This window comes from Rhinatrema bivittatum, chromosome 13, assembly GCF_901001135.1.
Source record: "Rhinatrema bivittatum chromosome 13, aRhiBiv1.1, whole genome shotgun sequence".
Lineage (NCBI taxonomy): Eukaryota > Metazoa > Chordata > Amphibia > Gymnophiona > Rhinatrematidae > Rhinatrema > Rhinatrema bivittatum.
The window spans coordinates 65481804-65498023 of record NC_042627.1 but is presented as its reverse complement, the minus strand read 5'-3'; the positions used below and the strand labels follow the sequence as shown (position 1 = coordinate 65498023).

The 16220-nt window shown below is 44.5% G+C and overlaps 1 protein-coding gene across 1 annotated transcript in view; it reads right to left on the bottom strand.

The window, feature by feature from the left end:
• LOC115074808 (furin-like) overlaps positions 1-16220 on the bottom strand; it is a 180813-nt gene that overhangs the window by 85215 nt on the left and 79378 nt on the right. Inside the window, exon 3 of the mRNA XM_029574656.1 lies at positions 12606-12704. Within this exon, the coding sequence (XP_029430516.1) occupies positions 12606-12704 (99 nt within the window). The remainder of the gene's footprint in view (positions 1-12605; positions 12705-16220) is intronic.

Genomic DNA, 16220 nt, shown 5'->3' with positions numbered 1-16220 from the left:
TTCTTGTAGGCAACTCACATCTGGCTTTCAACATAGCATTTCCAAAATAAGACCCCCACCACAAAGATGCACAGCATCATCGTTGCCCCTCCCTCCCTGCCTCCTCAAGCACAAGGCAAATTGAAGTAAGTTTACATTTGTTCACTTCTAGAATTCAGAAGACAAACAAATTAATGAGGACCATTTTAGTGGTCTGGTCTGGTTTGTTTGTTTTTTTTTCTTTCAAAGTGTCAAAAAAAAAAACAACAAAAAAACCCCCCAAACAAACTTAACTAGGGCAATCTAGGAGTGTTTTAGACAAAGTAACTTCTAAAAAGAGAAGCAGATCAGGTCCTCGAGATCTGTGGAGCCGCAAAAGAATGTATCCAATCGCCTGGACAGACTAAAAACGAACTGAGGTGACCACCTCACCCTGGGCAGTGAAAGCTCCGAGAGACTGAGCGCGGGCACGAGATTTGCAACTCTCCAAGAAACACTCGCCTGCAGAGAGTTCATCGAGCGCTCCCCCAACGACCTGCTTCTCTTTATACGAAAGGGACGGACACCACCAGTGTGCCCTAACTCCAGAAAAAGGATTCCAAATCTGACTGGAGAGATCACCTCCTCCTCAACACACACACACACACACACACACACACAGACACTATCTTCTGGACTGCACACAAGTCAGTCTCTTCATCCAGCAGTGGGAGTAAACACCCAAGTATACACATTATATATATATATCCAAAATGACAGAATGCTGCCTGTGCAAGATCTTCCCCTGGTGATGGAGTTTCAACGAATTCCATCTACCTCAATCCTGGTTTCACCTGCAGACTTGGCTATGATAGGATACTTCCAGCGATAGCACCACAGAGCATCTAAAACTTAATACCTATTTAAATTAGTTATTTTGTGCACTCTGGAGGAGCTAGATGATATCTGCACAATGCCAGATCAATGGACAAGCAGAGAACCAAGTTGAGCCTATTCTTTTCTAAATACACAAATGCTACTTGTGCATGATCTTGTCCAAACGAGTGAACTGTTAGGATACAAATGCTATTACAATACTTAGAAATTCTGGGTATGAGCTATGTCCAACTACCTGTGAAAGAAGTATTTTTTGGAAGATAATCTTGCTTTAGGAGGAATATTGCAAGGTGGAATGTTTATTTTATTTAAACTTTAATGATTAAAAAAAAACAAAACCAAAAAAAACACATCAAGATCGTATTAGGGCACTCATAACAAAAAAAAAAAAAAATAATAAGTGCGCGCGCACACAAATAAAAGCTACCACCATATCTGCAAACTGGTCACATTCTCAGATTGGGAGGAAAGAGACCATAAGGAAAACAAAGAGAAATACAAAAAAAAAATTAGATTTTATCTGAGGGGCTGTACATAAAGCAAAAATCACAATTTTTTCTGTAATTCACCCAACTCATATTTATTCAATTAAACCTGGTAAAGAAAAAGGCAGATAGAAAACCAAAACCAGCTAAAAAAAAAGATGCATTACATATAAGAGTTCAAACAGTAGTTCAGCTAAATGCTTAATCATTTCCAAACTTTCCAGCAACGTGGAGAATCTTCTGCCTTCCAGGCTACACGACCTACGGTCTTAGCCACAAGAATGGCAAAGCTAGCACATTTCCCAGAAACACTAGGGAGATAGCATTCACCATGCAAAATTAGTTAAATTGGGCAACTGCCCTTAATACACATGTGGCACGAATGCTAATCTCCCCATACCAAACCAATGCAATTATATGCAAGCCCATAAACCAACTCATTCCATCAACATCCCCGTGCGGATCAGCCAGATTTAGCAGAATTATGTTTGGAAGGACAGGCTGCACTTTGCATTAGGGTGAAGCAGAGCTCTCTGCCATTGGACGCCACTGTCATTTATTTATTTATTTATTTAACTTCTTTTACTATACCGACACTCAAGACCAGGTCTTATCGTACCGGTTTACATTAGAACATGGGGAAACCAATTAACGTATAAGTAGAAATGAGAAGTGACATTAAAACAGGGAGAGTAAAAACATGGATGTCGGAAGATAGGACATGTCACTTGCATATCTGCAACAATCCACATCACTCACTGAATTCCCCAAATTCACCCCTGAAAACTTTATTTCAGCTTCCACTCAGTTTTTAAGCGGATTACTTTTAAAAAGGCCAGCGCTGTGATTAATACAGAAGAGGCAACACGCTGGGCCGAGGTCCAAGGTTTCTCTGCAGACGGCAAAATGCTTCTGTTGCCACTTAAAACATTTGTAAAGCCCTCTCACATGCAAAGATGCACATAGCAATAGTGCAGATCTTGCATCTTTTTCTTATTCTTGGATTATACTTCAATTGAACTAGAGTTGGGGTCTGGTGCCATCTGTAACTACCCTGGGAATTTTCTCCCCTATTTTATACCCCCTCTCAGCTCATTTAGTCCAGTCATCGCCGAGACTGTCCTCAGTCAGAGCCCATGCACCAGGACTCCTCCTAATAATAAAAACCCGCAGTCCTTCTAAAACCCTGACTTAAATCCAGCCACCAAGTGGCAGCAGACAGGGATCTGTCTGGAGACCTGGCTTGCTTCCCTTGTTTTAAAGAGGTTTGTTCCATAGGCACAGGACCTCTCTCAGTTTACTGGTTGATTAGGTGGTCCGGGTGCGATGTCTGGGTGAGGTACCTGGCTGACTTGATAATGATCGGTGGGTCCTTGGTACAAAAGTGGAGAGCCCGTTATCTGCTTTCCAGACTCGTGCACACGCAGCGCTGAAGGGGTTGTACTGTGTGCCATTGGCTATTGTCCTTATCACAAGTTCTATCTGGCTAGTTAGGCTCATGTTTGCTTGTCATGGAGCATCCCATGATTAAAATCTTTTTAATAATTCTCCCGGAGGTCTACTTCTTAGCTTCCAGGAGATAAATCCAAGTATCTTAACCTACCTTACCCTGTTCGTATATGCTAAACCTATAATCCTTAATCTCAACCCCAAACTCTGCCATAACCTTGTCACTAACTCACTTTCGGGTCGATACAGTAAAAATCGCGGGGAGAGCGGGCGAGCGCCCAGTCTCCTGGCGCGGGCACAGGCCATCTCCCGTGCGCGCGATTCAATAAGTTAATTTATTTAAATTGGGGCCTGTGGTAAAAAGAGGCGCTAGGGACACTAGCGCGTCCCTAGCGCCTCTTTTTGGACAGGAGCGGCGGCCGTCAGCGAGTTTGACAGCAGACGCTCAATTTTGCAGGCGTCTGTTCTCAAACCCGCTGACAGCCACGGGTTCGGAAACCGGACGCCGGCAAAACTGAGCATCTGGTTTTCAACCCGCGAACCCATTTTAACTTATTTTTTTATTTTTTTTAACTTTTGGGGCCTCCGACTTAATACCGCCATGATATTAAGTCTGAGGGTGCACAGAAAAGCAATTTTTACTGCTTTTCTGTGCACTTCCCCGGCGCTGGCAGAAATTAACGCCTTACCTTTGGGTAGGCGCTAATTTCTTAAAGTAACATGTGCGGCTTGGCTGCACATTTTACTTAGTGAATCAGGCGGGAATGACTAATAGGGCCATCAACATGCATTTGCATGTTGTGGGCGCGTGTTTTCGACGCGCTATTACCCCTTACTGAATAAGGGGTAAAGCTAACGCGTCGAAAACGCGCGTCCAAATGCCGGAGCGCACTGTACCGTATCGGATGTTTGTGACTCTGGGGAAAATCAACATCACTGGGATTTCGGAAACTCACTAGTCCCCTTTCCTGGGGTGCCTGGATATGAACTAGGAAGACAGCTACGTTAGAAGGGTTTTCTGTCCCAATTATGAGCAGAGAGGAAATGACAGCGTTGGCAGCAGAGAGCTGGAAGCTTTATCCTTGATCCTGGCCTGGGTAAGGGGAGGAGATGGCTCTGTGAGCAGACGGGTGTTGTCTTTGGCTTCCATCAGGGCATGGAAGGAAAAGGGAGCCAGCTACTGGGAGGCAGAAGGTGGTGAGGGAGGACTGCGGCGTGACTGGTGGAGAGCGAGAGCGCAAGAGAGTGCGCGAGCGAACTGGGGGACTGCGAGGGAGGAAGGTGAAGGAAAACATCTTAGGCCCCCCCATCCCAGCCTGGAATGGGATTAAAATGGCCAAGGAGTGGATGCGAGGGGGGGTATCAAAGGGAGATCAAGGGGGCTGCTGTGCAAGGGACCTGGAAGAGGAAAAAAAAAACCCCCACACACTGCACCTGGCTGGAGGCATGGGGGTATGGAGAGCGCATAGCATGGAGCAGAGTGTGAGGGCTGCACCAGGGCAGGGTGAGAGATTGTGCATTCATCAGGAAAGAAATGCACTTTTTTTTAATTTTTTTTTATTGTACTCCAGTCTGCATCCACCCATCCCCTCGACACAAAGTTACTGTGGGGGCGTCAGAGGAATTGTAAAATCCTCCACCATCTCCCGTCACCTCAAGTTTTCCAAGAGGCAACTGGAAACGAGGCAGTGCTCGTAGTCTGGTCTTCTCAGGCAGCCCACCAAGCGCACACGTGAAGCCTGGAGGTTCGGTTCTAGGCACCGCCGTTCTAGCAAGTTATCCAATTATTAGAAACACACAAACAAGGCTCACTTACAGCTACTAAAAAGGGACACAAGGTCCACCTTCTGCTTGTTCAAGCCAGGGCGCTTTTTTAAGAGTTTAACAATATCTCAGCATCTTTTTTTTTCTAATCAGTGGATGCTACAGTGATCTTCTTACTGCACGAAGCACAACTGAAGCAAATCAAAGCAAAGGAAAAGCCTCTCCGATTCAGGGGACGTGCACTTCATCACCTTGTGGAAAAGGGACGCACACGGCAATGTTATAGCAGGACAAACCGATGCAAGACGATGGGACTTGTGTGGCGAGATCCCATAACGGCTCGAGTAGGAGAAGATCACATCCTTCGTTATTTGGCTGCCTCTCTGCATTTGCCTCATCGTTGATTCACATGTGACCGAAGGCAGAATTAAAAAAAGCACAGTGCCACCACTGAATTTTGTCCTTTCCCGTCCCCACAGAAACAGCACTGAAACTACAGCTCTCCACCTGTCTCTACGGCGGCTGCTGCTCTGGACCGTGGAACAGAACGAGTCGAGTGGCGTGAGAGAGAGAACAAACATGCGAGAGAACACACCTCACACAGCTAATGGATGTTAGCAAGGGCTGGCGCCAACACCCGTGACTGTCAACATCGACCTAAAAAGCTCATTATATAAAGCAAAAAAAAAAAAAGTATGATAAAAATAAACCACAGTATTCTTCTCCATTAACGAGAAGCACTGCAAATACCACCACATTCTACTAACGACGCTGATGAAGAGTGTTTTTACTGAGTGGACGTGATGCTTGCAGCCTTTGCGAGATAAAGGTTTTCACTGCGACTTTGCTGGCATTTATTTCTAGGGATTAAAGCAGATTAACAGGGCAAGAACAATACTATACCAACAACGATAAGGGTCTCACGATACGAGGGGGGGGGGAGTCAGTACAGCATCAAAGCAGCCTGAAGTCACCAAATTTACTGACTTTCCCTCGTATTAAAGGCTGGTAGCTAGTTATTGACGTAAATATATGAAATGGTGGACCGTAAGAATCAGGGCAACACCCTGCAGGGGGCAGGACCAATACCGAGGGGGCATTCATAAGCACTGCTGCAGAGAGAAAGGGACAGAGGGAGAAAGCACGGAGTCTCTGCCCATCGGGGGATGGGAGGGGAGCGGGGCACTGCTGAGAAGGGAGGAGGGGTATAGCTAATCTAGTAACCTCTGTCCTGGCTGGCAAGAGACCATGAATGCAGAGAAACTGGAAGCATCTACTCTTACTAAATGTCATACAAAAAAAAAAAAAAAAAACACCACTCAGGCTTTGTGTGGGCTGTGGAAGACAAAAGGAATGGAACTGTACCATCAAACCAAAACCAATTTTTTTTTTTTTTACGATTATTCAATTCAGCTCTTAGTGTAAAACACCTTCGAATAGTGAAGTCGCTGCAGCATATCCAGTACCACCGCACGGTTCTTAATTTACTATTGCACGCTGACAGTACGGGGTGGGCACAGCAATTGGATTCAGAAGACAACCAATACAGGCCTTGACTTTTACAGTCTGGAGTACTAACACGCAGACAAAAAGAGAAAAAGCACAGGACCGTTTCTACGGCCAAGTCCATAAGCAAAGCACGTCAAAAGCAGCACTGTGAATTTTCAAGGCGGGCTCATCGCCCAGTAAAAATGTCGCTTAGTAGTACTTTTTTTTTTGTGTGTGTTCTCGTAACGCTTGAGAATAACTACACGGCAGATACTACCATAAGAAGCTTGCTGGGCAGATTCGATGCACCATTCAGTCCTTTTCTGCTGTCATTACCATGTTACAGCATATTTACTGTTTAAAGCAAGCAACAGGAGCAGCAAGAATAAAACAGCGTAAGGAAGTAAAAAATGCTACAGACGTCAGGGGTCCTCTACGGCTGTCATCATGACATCACTATGAAAGGATACCGCCAACCCCATGCGAGCCGCACAACCTCGAGCATGGAATGTGATTTGATCCCACCGATGTGTTCCTATCACTTCCAACCACCCCCTCGCCCCCCATCAGGACTACAGCCCAGGCTGCCTGCAGCTCACCACTAACAAACAGCCCCCCTCTACCCCCTTCAGAAATCCCAGAAGAAAAGCAGCAACACACTAAATATATATATATTCCTCCCCTCCCTGCGCACTCCCTAAATTTAATGCTGATGACTACCAATGCTGTCTGGATCACGTTTTTTAAACAGACAGATGGGAGTACGATGAAATTGCTGGATGGACCATAAAACCATGCGGTGAAGACCATTATGCATTGAATTAGACGACACAAATCTACTCCACTTCACAGGTCTATTAAAAATGTTTTGAACTAATTGTAAAAATCAAGTCATCAAGCACACAGATTGCTCAGATGAGGTGCCTGGTTGCTTAACAGCTTTATCTAAACTATATTTCATGCCCTGTTGGGCAGGAACTTTACAGGACTAATTACAGGGGGCACCTGGATGAATTCACACACACAGACACACAACGGCAGGAATTGTAATGATGCGCTCCCATGGCTTACAAGCCACTTGGGCAAATCTTTTCTGCCACAATAAGCTCCCCGCTTCTCCTGGACAGCGTGGCGTTACCCAAAATTAAACCTGCTTTTCACCAACACAGCCCACAACACAATGTGTCCACTCTCCCTCGCCTTCCAGCTTTTCTGACGCATCCTAATCCTCTTCATAATGCAGGCCTGAGTGCGCGAAGACGCGGTCGGCAAGAGACGCGAAAGGCTCCCCCAAACAACAACTGGACCAGAGCACCTCACATCGGTAATGTTAAAGACAGTATGGAAAACTTCGACATCTTTCACGCCCTTGCTTAGTTTGTTTTGGTCCGATTCTTGCATTTTTCCTCGCTTTCCGTCCTCGCTCAACACTTTGCAAGAGAAAACGTTATGCACAGACCCAGAGAAAACGACAGCAAATGAAAGACTGCCAGACCTGGCCAGGCTGCCCCGTTTTCTCTGCCGACTGCAATCCTCCTAACACCAGCTCGATCCCCAGCTTTACTCTGGTTTTCCCCCCATCCCCCACCACTAACCTGCCCGCTTTATTGTAAACAGGCACTCCCTTTGTCCTCCCCCAAATTTAAAAGGAAAAAAATAAATTCTTCCAGGACCCTTCCCGTTCGGCTGCTCGTGTGGCACTGAAACGTTTCATGTATCGGTGAGAGGCCTGCGTGCAGCTCTGATGGGGGGGGGTGTGTCAGGCATTGCAGCGTCTCCACCGACTTAGCATTCAGAATGCCAAATTCGGCTAAGGAGGAGATTTAAAAAAAAAAAACAACGTGACAAACCAGCGTCGCCACAGGAATTAAAGCTAAAGCCAAGAATGAGAAAGGCTCAGGCCATGTTTCGGTGGTTAAAGCCTCTCTAAATCAGGCTGGATTTTATTTGCTCCTGAGAAACAGGAGGCCCTGCCGCTTCATTTCAGGTTACACAACAGAAGCCTGCGCTAGCCCACTCCCCTCCCCCGCCCCCAAACCGCAGGAAGAGCTGGGCCGTGCCAACGAATCCCGAGTTCTGACCACCACCTCCCTCCCCCCCCCCCCAGCGGGGTCAGCGCAGCCGACCTCCTCCAACTCCGACCCGCGTGGCTCCTTTCTAGTCTAACTGCACGGAGGGGAAAACGCCACATTGGTGGAAGGAGGACGAGTCGCGCCTACGCACGCACGGATCTGGGGCACTTTCCAACCTGAAAAGAGAGAGACCTCGCCCGCACCCCACTGATGTCACCACCTCCTCCCCCCCCCCCCCCAAAAATCGTATGCCAGTGTGTCCACAGATACAGGAGTTACTGTGCTCTTTTCGGCTCTAGTTGAGAAAGCACTGAAAATCCAGGAAGCTTTTCGTTCTGAGTTAGGCGGACGTTCAGAAACTGCCCTCCCACCCCCATATTAAATATAGGAGCCTCCCCGTCCAATCAGCACAGTTCCTGGCGGAGGGATCTATGAGGAGCAACCAGCGGCTCTGGCTAATGATTAAAATTGGTGGGTGACCTATTTAACCAGTTGCGCAAGAACTGGCTGGTACGGGAGGGGGCGGGGGCAGAACTGGTTAAAATAAATAAATAAATAAATAAGATACCAGCGCCGCAGGAGGCAACGTGAAAGCAGACCCGCTGTCCCAGAATCCCGGCTTCTCATCCAAGCAGCGGCTTTCAGAGGCCGGCATGGCACGACTGGTCTCACTCCACCGGTTTTTATACCCTCAGGGATGCCATCAGTACTCCACAGCTGTTCCTTTTATTGTCGATTGATTTTGCAGATGCAATTTTATTATTTTTCATAATTAGAATGGGAGTTTCAAAAATAGGATTTTTTTTTTTTTTATGAAAGTACCCATGAATTGGCCTTTAAAAAAAAAAAAAAAAAAGGCCATGCTATTCATCAAAATATCAAGTCTGAGAGCTTCTTGGCTACATTAAAATGTATAAAACTGTTGTGTCATCACCCAGGGAGCAGCAGTATAATTAGCACATTCAGGATGACAGGCGCTGCATACAGATGCAGGCAGGCAGATTACAGTGGGTCGGGAAGCCTGGTATCAGAACCAGCAATCCCACTCCTGAGGAACACAACCGGCCTTCAGGAACAGAAGAGAGGCTATTGGGTATGAGAAAGTTGCTCTTGCCAGTTTACGGCAGGACTACTGGAGCTACTGGACCCCGGATCCCGTGCTTGAGAGACTATGAGCTGCGACCCAGTCTCCTTATTCACTGCATGGCCAGTTTATCTGCTGGAGAATGGATCTGTAGAATTATAAACACTGCTGAGAGAGACTGGAGCGTCATTCCACTCTGGTTAGGAACCTCAATACATCTCTTCAAGAATCAAATATAAAAATCAGAATCTTTTAATTTTTTGTTTTTTTCCCTGCCAATGAATTTTCTTAAAAATGGAAAACAGAACCTGCTACAACAACTGACGATCCATATTAAGTCTACCGTGGAAAGCATTCCTTGATAAACTGGGAATACACCTCCAACACCTGAACTATGACTAACTTTGTAGGATTGCGCTACCGACTTATATTAACCCTTTTATGCCAACGAGCCGCTACTGCTCATGTATTCTCTTTAAACCAAGATTTGCTTCTGTTCAGCTCGCTCCAGGGAAAGCAGTGTCCCCTGTGACCCCTTGTGCGTATCACCACAACTTAGCCAGCCCTCGATATACCGAAGATGCACATTCCTGTTATCTTTCTTTTCTGTATATACCGAAGCCATTCTTCCTATCGACTGTCATTAAAAACCTGGAGATGTGTTCATGTGCATCCGAGGAAGACACCTCCATAAAATGCTGTCCAATTAAAAATAAACAAACAAACAAATAGTATCTCCCATAGGATATAAATTTAACAACTAAAAACAAGAAGTTAATTGTTTGAATTCAAGTTTGATCAGGAGAAAAATCTTGAGAGAAAAAAAATACTCCAAAAGGAAATTCTAATTTATACCACCCCCACCCTTTTTTTTTTTTTTTACAATTTTTATTTAAAATAGTTAAAAAAAAAAAAAAAAAAAAAGGCACTGGATTGAAGATGGAGTATGGTGTTGATTATTACAGGGATTCCTGTGAGTAAGCCGATGTTTGGCCGCAGAAAAACTCCTTTTAAAAATTGCCCCGGGTCTCTGTGGGGGGGAAAAGGAGCGGTGCGGGCAGCGGGGTTAGGGCGAGTCGCCGGAAGTACACGTAGGGATTTCATTTTAAAATCCCGGCACGTTCTTTCCCACCTTGCCCTTCACGTAGGTGAAGAACATGAAAGTCAGATAAAAATGCCCATGGAGTGCAGCATCCTGTCTCCAACAGTGGCCAACCTGGGCCAAAAGTAGATCCCGAAAGAACAGATCATTCCTTGCTGCCCACGCCCAAGGATAAGAAGTGGCATTTCCCTGGGTTTACACCTGGTTAATGATGAACCTCGTCCAAACCTCCTTCAAACTCCCATTATACTAGTCACCTTGGCCATGATCACTAACAAGAGATTTCACCACTTGATTGTGCACGGAGTAAAAAAAAAAAAACCAAAAAAACACAAAACCTATCCAATCTCTTTTTTTTTAAATCTGCCACCTGTTTTCAAAGCACGTACCCTATTCTTAGCGCTGTTTGAAAGAGTAAACAACAGTTCCCTATTTATCTGCTCCACAACACTCATGATTCTATAGACGTCCATCACATTCCCTTCTCAGTCGTCATCTCTTCTCCAACCTGTATCATAAAGGGAGCTGGTTCCTTCCACTTTATCATTTTTGTTGCCCTTCTCTGCACCTCTTCTAGTTCTGCTGTGTATTTGAGGTGACCTGAACTGCACAGTTCTCTGGGCATGGTCGTACCATGGAGCGAGACAGTGGCATAATGATACTTGCAGTTTTACTTTCCAATTAATTCCTAACTTTGTACCTGCAAAGAATTGCAGCGGCACTGCTGAGAGGTTGAAAATTGGCCACTGTAGGTGAGCTTCCCATGCCTGTCTCTCAAAGGTCACTTTTCTCCTGATCAAACTTGAATTTTGAAACAGTTTTTTGGTTTTTTTTACAATTAAATCATCCGTGCAGTGCGTTTTTAACTGGTTGGTTCTCATACTGTATGGCCTGTTTTCTTCTGAGCGCTGGCTTAGTTTTCAATTATTCTATCACTAAACATTTTGCTCCTTTTCATGTTCTTTACTACTTTAGAGTCATTTTCCTTGTTTCCTGGCATCTTTACTCTGCTTTGTCCCTGATTATTTTTCACTTTTCTTTTTCCTCCCAGTTCTGAATTACCACACACACACATTTTTTTTTGCGTTTTCATATTTAGGGCATTTATAAAACAAAAACCAACCACCATTAACAGCACAGGACAATTTTGCGAAGAAGTCTCTGCTGTCCGTACATCGAATTCAGATCCCAAAATGTAAATTCCATGGCAGCGGAACTCCGGTAAGCAAGCTGCCGTATAAATGGAGGAAAACTGGTGTAAGATGGTCACGGGCTAGGGTCCGTAATTATATGAGGCACACCACATTACGGGAAAAGGCACCAGAAGGGCAATTCTCAAGCAAAGAGGAAAAAAAAGAGAGGAGAGTGGAAGGAGGAGGAGGAAGTGAAGCAGCCAGATGCTCCCCTGCTGTGGGGGCTCCGAGTCCACTACTGCATCCCTGAAGACTCGCAAGGTGGCTTATGGTCACACAACCAAGCAGGAAAGAGAACAGCAAGATGACTGTGTACACATTTATTTTCAACTTACAGAAAAACCTATTCGAAAAACCATTCTATAAACCTAATTTGCAGAATACAGGACAACCACCCCTCCCCCAAGAAAAACAAAAAAAGCCCAACCATCTTGGAGCTTAATCTGCTTTTATCTGAATTAAAGAGATGCCTGAGTGTTCTGACTTTTCACATGAACCATTTGACAGCACAGGAGGACCAGAGAGCTCGTCTCCGGCATTCAATTCCATTTTTGTTGTACTGCCTCGGGCCTCAATTGATCTCAGACTTTCCCTTCGCTTCTGTGCAACTTAAGGGATCCTCTCGGCTGATCACAGGACTTCTCAAATCCTATTACTGTTCTCTCGTCTCCAGCACATCCAGCGGGAGGCTGTCCCATGCGGAAACCACCGGACAATTTGCTCTGTGGTCCGATGGCTTCAAGCATTAGGGAGATATACGCGTCCACGGGTGGCTTATAAAATCTGCTGGGCGCGCGATGACCTAACTTGTGCCTGTCTCCCCCCCCCCTCCCCCGTTTTGGCACGCACAGGGCTTTTAAAATCCGCCATTAGATAGTGAACCCGCTGGGGGGACAACACAGGGAAATACCTACCCAGTGCCTGAAACTACTCACCCTGAGCTAGCAGTGAAAAGGCGTGAACTAAATACAAGTAAATAAATAGAAATATGAGACGTGGTAGGTCAGAAGCATTGCATTGTATCACGTCCCAAAAAAAAAATGGTGGGGGGAGGGGAAGAGAGAAAGAAAAGCTCCCCTCTCATAGCTTATTCATTCTCAGAAATGCACTTACCTGTGGCTCTCTCGCCAATCTGATGTTTCGTGAATGGTGAGGTGTTAATGACCGCTTCATCACAGCTCGATGATGGAAAAGGTAGTAATCGCCAAAAATCTACAAGAGAGATATTAAAAAAAAAAAAAAAATAGTGAAATGTTAGCCCGGTCCAGTAAGTTAAAAAAAAAAAAAAATCCGTTAACGAGTACAGAAGAATGCTTCTTTGTTTTACAGGTATCTGGCTTCTCCCCCGTGCGTGCCTCTGCAGTTCTGGGCAGAAAACGCTAGCAGCTGCATGGCTCTATGCATACAATGTATTTATTTTACTTATTTTTAAAAATGTTTATATTCCATCTAGAGTGATAAATCGTGCTAAGCGGAATCAAATTAAAACAAAATCATAAGTCATACATAATACACGCAATGAAAAATGTATAAAACATAATATGAATAACATGAAATCAAAATTCCTGAACAAACACCAAGGAGCAACGTTTATCTCTTTGCAATTCATAGACCTGCATAAACAAATATACTTTCAACTGCTTTCTGAATACACGGATGTGATTAACGGCTCGCAGGGCTACTGGCAAAGAGTTCTACGGTTTAGGCTCTGCGGCTAAAAGTGATCTCCAACGTGTTTCTTGCAATTGTGCTGCCCTGATTGTAGGGATGGATAGTAAATTTTCATCACCTGCTCTCATCGTGCGATTGGGAGCAGATGGCTTCAATAGATTTGCTAAACAACTGGGGCCTTCTGATTTCAAAGCCTTAACACACCAAAACTAGCTTTCTGAATTCAATCCGATATTTTACGGGGAAGGCAATGAAGCTCTCGTAACCTTGGAGATACGCGCTCCCCCAATGCCGACCACCCGAGACCAGGCCGCCTGCAGAATTTGGCAATACCTGAACTGCTTTTAAGGAAGTAACAGGCAATCCCACCAACTCCAGTCTGAAAAAAATCAGTGAAATCCAATACACATTTTAAAATGTCTCAATAATCAAATGAAGGCAAAAAGAAAAATAATCAACTCTTTTTGCCTGGACTGCTCCCAGTCCGCCTCCAAGCTCGGCTACACCTCTGTTGAAATATGCTCGGCGTGCATGAACCCTATTGGGGGTGTATGTAGCAAAGCGGACAAATATCGTGGCTCACATTAGTCGCCAAAACAAACGAAAAAAAAAAGTTACTTTTACCACTGCAAGGACTACAGTGCACACAGGAACGTTCACCATTCACAAGACAGAGTGCATCGATGTAGGACAACATTCAGGTCACCTACTATTGCTTTGCATGGCTACATTTTCATCTGGTCATATTTTACTTCCAGAAGAGAAAACAGAGCCGGATCACACATCCCCATATCTACACCCAAAACAGGCAGCTTGCTTTAGAGGGGTCACTTGGATGCATGCCTGCATTGACACACCATGCTAAAAGCAGTAACCCTTCCCGCATCTGTAAGAAATGTAACACAGAATCCTGGAGCCTGAATTACTCTGCACTGACGCATTTTGCTCACAGTAGCAGAACTCCGGGTTACAAACCTCTAGGATTGATCGAGCCCTGCTACAGATGTTCAAGCCAGCATACTAAAGAATTTTGATCGGGGAAAGAGAGACGACGACCACTGCAGTCAGCACTTGCAACGCAGCATAAGCTCGCTCTTCAAAAGGAGGTGCCGCCAACATCGGGCCATTACACACAGGACAAAATGGAAGGCGTGATCTGGGTATCTGAGGGAGCTACCAGAAATCCGCCTTGCAGATTTAAGGCTTTTAGCTCCCCTTCTGGAGCTGTGGCCTGTGCTATCTTCTGCAGGAAATCATAATGGGCCTTGGCTCTTCCCCTTTTACCTTCTTATCCTCTCTGCCCGACAGAGGTTCCCTGCTGCAACAGCTTGGATTAAATTCTTTAAAAAAAAAACAAACAAAAAACAAAACACAAAAAACCCCCAAACAAACAAACAAAAAGACAAAACATACACACACCCGCACCACCACCCCACACCTCTGATTTCCAAAACCCTTTCTGGTTCATTCTTGTGAATGCATAGCTTTCAGAAATTAATCTGAACTCCCCCCTCCCCCACACCCCAAAAAAATACATAAAAATGATGCTGCCACAGCTATTATCAAAGTCTGTAATGCCAGTAGTGGTGAGCATCCATTTGAGAGATTTGGTGAGATGGGGGAAGAGAGCACATATAAAATAAAATATATCCCCCAAGTAACTGCTACCTGTCCTTAACAACAGGGACAAAAATGTCTGTGTCCATCACTGTTCCTTGTATATATTTTATTCTACAATTTCTCGTATAGCAGAAGTACTGACTAGATTAGTATTCGTGTTTCTTGGTTCTACTAGTTCTTAGTCTCCTATGTTTCTGTCCTAACATTATGCTTTTACGTGCGTTTCCCTGTGCTTTACTGGAATCATGCATCCATTTTCTGGAGCTTTCAAGTGAGTAAAAGTTTGATTTTGTGGACCCTATTAAAAAAAAAAAAAAAAAAAAAAAAAAAAGCGCCACACACTTTTCTCCTTCCAAAAAACCCCAATACACCTTCACTGAATATGCCCCGGTAACTTGACAATACTACTGAAATCTCTGTGGTCCTATCATTTTCTCACCCCACCCCTGAGCTCTGGAGATAGTCCCACAAACTATAAACATGTTAACTGCAAGTGGAAAATATTGTTGCTTAAAAAAAAATAAAAAAAAAAATGTTAAACTATATTTGGTTTGAGATCTGATTTTGTTTATTACAGTCATGTGAGGTCAATGCAAAATACTAGGAAATCTTTGTAAACGCAACCAGCAGTATACACCTAAGATACAGCTGTTCCAACCAGAGCACTCAATGTAAGTTATGCAAATAAAAAAAGGACTGCCTGATCAGCCAAATCACTTCCTGAACTGCAGTACCTATGTAAGTCATCCCTCCCAAGCCATATTCAGGTGAACGTCAGGTCAGATAAAAGCAAAACCTTCAATTCATGCAAAGCACAGGAGGGGAGGATGTAAACCAGGGGTGGGCAGTTCCGGTCCTCGAGGGCCACAAACCAGTCTGGTTTTCAGGATATCCCTAATGAATATGCATGAGAGAGATTTGCATGCACTCTGCCTCAGTTGTATGCAAATCTATGTCATGCATATTCATTAGGATATCCTAAAACCTCAACAGGTTTGTGGCCCTCGAGAACTGGAATTGCCCACCCCTGATGTAAACAGTCCTCGTACAAAGAAAAAAAAAATAAAAAGCATTGCCAATGCTAATAATCTGGAGACAAAAATTGCACCTCATACCAACTGCAACGTTAATTAGACAAGAGGCAAAACCCTGCACTCTGGCTTTCAGCATTTTTAGTTTCACTTGAAATTCAGACATATAATATACACATATACACACATATCTATCACAATGTTTTTCATCCTGGATTATAAATGCTATTTTGTGAGCAGTTATCTAGTGAAATAAGGTCACCAGACCACAATGCTCTCTCTGCGGCTCTGCATCCTGTTCTGCCAAGACACATTTGTCACGAGCGTGCATCAAGAGGACAGACAGTATGCCTGCCACACAATCCATGAGTCACATTATTTCCTATGGGCTTTTTTTTTTTTTTTT